This window comes from Lolium rigidum, chromosome 1, assembly GCF_022539505.1.
Source record: "Lolium rigidum isolate FL_2022 chromosome 1, APGP_CSIRO_Lrig_0.1, whole genome shotgun sequence".
Classification (NCBI taxonomy): Eukaryota; Viridiplantae; Streptophyta; class Magnoliopsida; order Poales; family Poaceae; genus Lolium; species Lolium rigidum.
In genome coordinates, this window is record NC_061508.1 from 280,305,882 (window position 1) to 280,309,013 (window position 3,132).

A 3,132-nucleotide genomic window follows, 5' to 3' on the forward strand; every position below is an offset into this window, starting at 1 on the left:
AATCTAGATGTTATTATGCTAGTCAAGTGGATTTTACTTATGTGATCTCCGGAGACTCCTTGTCCCACGTGTGTAAAGGTGACAGTGTGTGCACCGTGTGGGTCTCTTAGGCTATATTTCACAGAATACTTATTCACTGTTATGAATGGCATAGTGAAGTGCTTATTTATATCCCTTTATGATTGCAATGTGTTTTGTATCACAATTTATCCGTGTGCTACTCTAGTGATGTTATTAAAGTAGTTTATTCCTCCGGCACGGTGTAATGGTGACGAGTGTGTGCATCGTGTAGTACTTGGCGTAGGCTATGATTGTGATCTCTTGTAGATTATGAAGTTAACTATTGCTATAATAGTATTGATGTGATCTATTCCTCCTTTCGTAGTGTGAAGGTGACAGTGTGCATGCTATGTTAGTACTTGGTTTGGTTATGTTGATATGTTATGCACTCTAAGGTTATTTAAATATGAACATTGAATATTGTGGAGCTTGTTAACTCCGGCATTGAGGGTTCGTGTAATCCTACACAGTTAGTGGTGTTCATCATCCAACAAGAGGGTGTAGAGTCTAGCATCTATCTATTTATTGTGATTAATGTTGAGAGTGTCCACTAGTGAAAGTATGATCCCTAGGCCTTGTTCCTAAATACTGCTATCGCTGCTTGTTTACTGTTCTACTGCATCTTTACTGCCTGCAATATTACTACCATCAAATGCACGCCAGCAAGCACTTTTCTGGCGCCGTACTACTGCTCATATTCATTCATACCACTTGTATTTCACTATCTCTTCGCCGAACTAGTGCACCTATTAGGTGTGTTGGGGACACAAGAGACTTCTTGCTTTGTGGTTGCGGGGTTGCATGAGAGGGATATCTTTGACCTCTTCCTCCCTGAGTTCGATAAACCTTGGGTGATCCACTTAAGGGAAACTTGCTGCTGTTCTACAAACCTCTGCTCTTGAAGGCCCAACACTGTCTACAAAAATAGAAGCACCCGTAGACATCAGGCCCTACCCGGCCGGCCGAACCACCCAGCGCCCAGCGCCATCCCGGAAGCCGCCCAGGCGGAGCAGACGTCCGATGCACCGCCGCTCACTGCTTTCGTTGCCGCTCGCGCCGGCCCGCAGACGCTGGCCAGACGATGCCGTCCGCGCCGCCGACAGCCGTAGACCGGACGCCACCTCCATGACCGCGAGGGGAGCCTGCACACGCGGGGCTCTGAGCCTCCGCCAGCCGACCACGAGGAGGGGGGCCTCGCCGCCACTGTCAACCGCACGGGCTGCCCGGCGGCAACCATCGGTGGTGGCGGGGCGAGGGTGGGTGGGGGGAGGGTTTAGGGTTAGGTGGGGAGTGGGGGAGCGGGCCCCTCGCTGTGGGTCATACAAGCAGAGTTCTAAGCTCGCCATTGTTCCTCCTTTCATCCACTTCTCGACTTTGAGCTACAGAGGATCATGCGGCATTTCGCGGTAAAACTCTCATTGTTTTCTTTAATTGTAGAGTACTACTGGCTATTCCTTCAAAAAAAAAAGTACTACTGGCTATATTTTTGAGTAACAATGAGACGCGACGTTACCGAGTGGACATTTCCATGCCTCACAAGACTACTTGCTTGGTTTACCAGGTCGTCGTCGTGGCTTTGTTAGGTCGTCGGATAGCTGATTTTGTTTCTGCGGTGGCTGTCAATTGCATGGCACGTCACCAGCCTTGACTAACCGTGGAAAAATGAGCCACTCAGGTCCGCCCACCATTATCTTCAGCACCTTGATCCGTATAGATGCCCACCATTATTTTAAAATAGAAAAATGTACAATCGCACTAGCACCTTCATCCGTATAGACGGCTGCTCGAAAGTATATGGAAATGGAGGGACCGATGTCTATAAATACGGCCATCCGGCAAGCGCAATATGAAATACACAGCTGAAACTTATCATCACAGGCCAGCCAGACTGAGCTCTGATGGGGTTCTTGGCCAGAGCTGGGCGTTTCATGGTACTACTCCAGATCGCTCTCTTCACCGTCTCCGCGGTGATGATGACCGGTTCCTTGACTGTGGCCCGCGAGATCAGTGGTTCCGCGGCAGTGGTGCGCGACATCAATGGTTAGTGCTTCCGAACTGTTGGTTTCATTTCATCCTCTTCGTCCTCATCTCCTCCTTGAAATGCTTACGCTCTGTACTTATAACGACTAAAAATCCATTGATGCTATGTGTATTTCTTTCCAGGTGGTACTCTGGACCCTAACCGTCCTGTGTGTGTCAACGGACCGTGCAGACCTGGTGAACCCTACATCCCTCGTCCTCGTCCATGCCGCACAATCTACGGGTGCCGTGACCAACCCCCTCTCCCTAATAATGGAAGCAAGGATACAGCCTTTATGCATGCTTCGTACCAGTACAGGTTACTGCAGTGTACTGAAACGACTGTAGTATCCCCTCCTATGTGTGCTTACATCTTTAATACTCCGAATAAAACAGGAAGCATGTCCGGCCATGAAATTATTGTATGAACATGGAAGTACAATTCCGAATCTACAAGAGACGGAGTAACTCAGCCTCCTCAGTTTTGTTGCCTTTTTTTTTCGATAAAGGGCGCTTTCATTACTTTCAGAAAGAAGTATTACACCCGGCCTCTGCATAAATTTTAGGCATGAATAAACAAAATTTTAGGGCATGAAGGTTGTAATGAGTAGATACAAACACATACAGTTCACCGGTATCTAGAAAACCAGTTGCACACAGCTCTAGCAAGCACCCAACAATGTCTCAGACCTAGAGAAGACATAGTTCGATAAAAAGAGAGAAGACATAGTTCGATAAAAAAGAGAGAAGACATCCTGTAAGATATAGGAGGACTGATGCGTAGAGTCAAAGACTAAACCGTCATCATTTTATGTAAATATCTTTACCTAGTTCTTTTCCCTTGCCGAGTGTTTCACTAGTAGAAAATGGGGCTTTCGTCCGGAGATTTACTCTCGGCCGTGTTTGGGCTCGGGACTAATATGTGCATTAGTCTCAGTTTTAACGGATAGGACGCTGCAAGGGCACAACCAGCTTTAGTTCCGGGTCAAACGAGACCTTTAGTCCCGGTTGGAGATACCAACCGGGGCTAAAGGGGTTGCGGAAGGTTCCAGT

At 47.6% G+C, this 3,132-nt stretch overlaps 1 protein-coding gene across 1 annotated transcript; it reads left to right on the plus strand.

Annotated features, from left to right (window-relative positions):
• The first annotated feature begins 1,906 nt into the window (after positions 1–1,906).
• On the plus strand, positions 1,907–2,560 carry LOC124683775 (protein WIR1A-like). Its single transcript, XM_047218228.1, has 2 exons — positions 1,907–2,100; positions 2,224–2,560. Exons 1-2 carry the CDS (start codon positions 1,959–1,961, stop codon positions 2,505–2,507), a joined length of 426 nt encoding a protein of 141 aa, XP_047074184.1. The 5' UTR covers positions 1,907–1,958; the 3' UTR covers positions 2,508–2,560.
• The last annotated feature ends 572 nt before the right edge of the window (positions 2,561–3,132 follow it).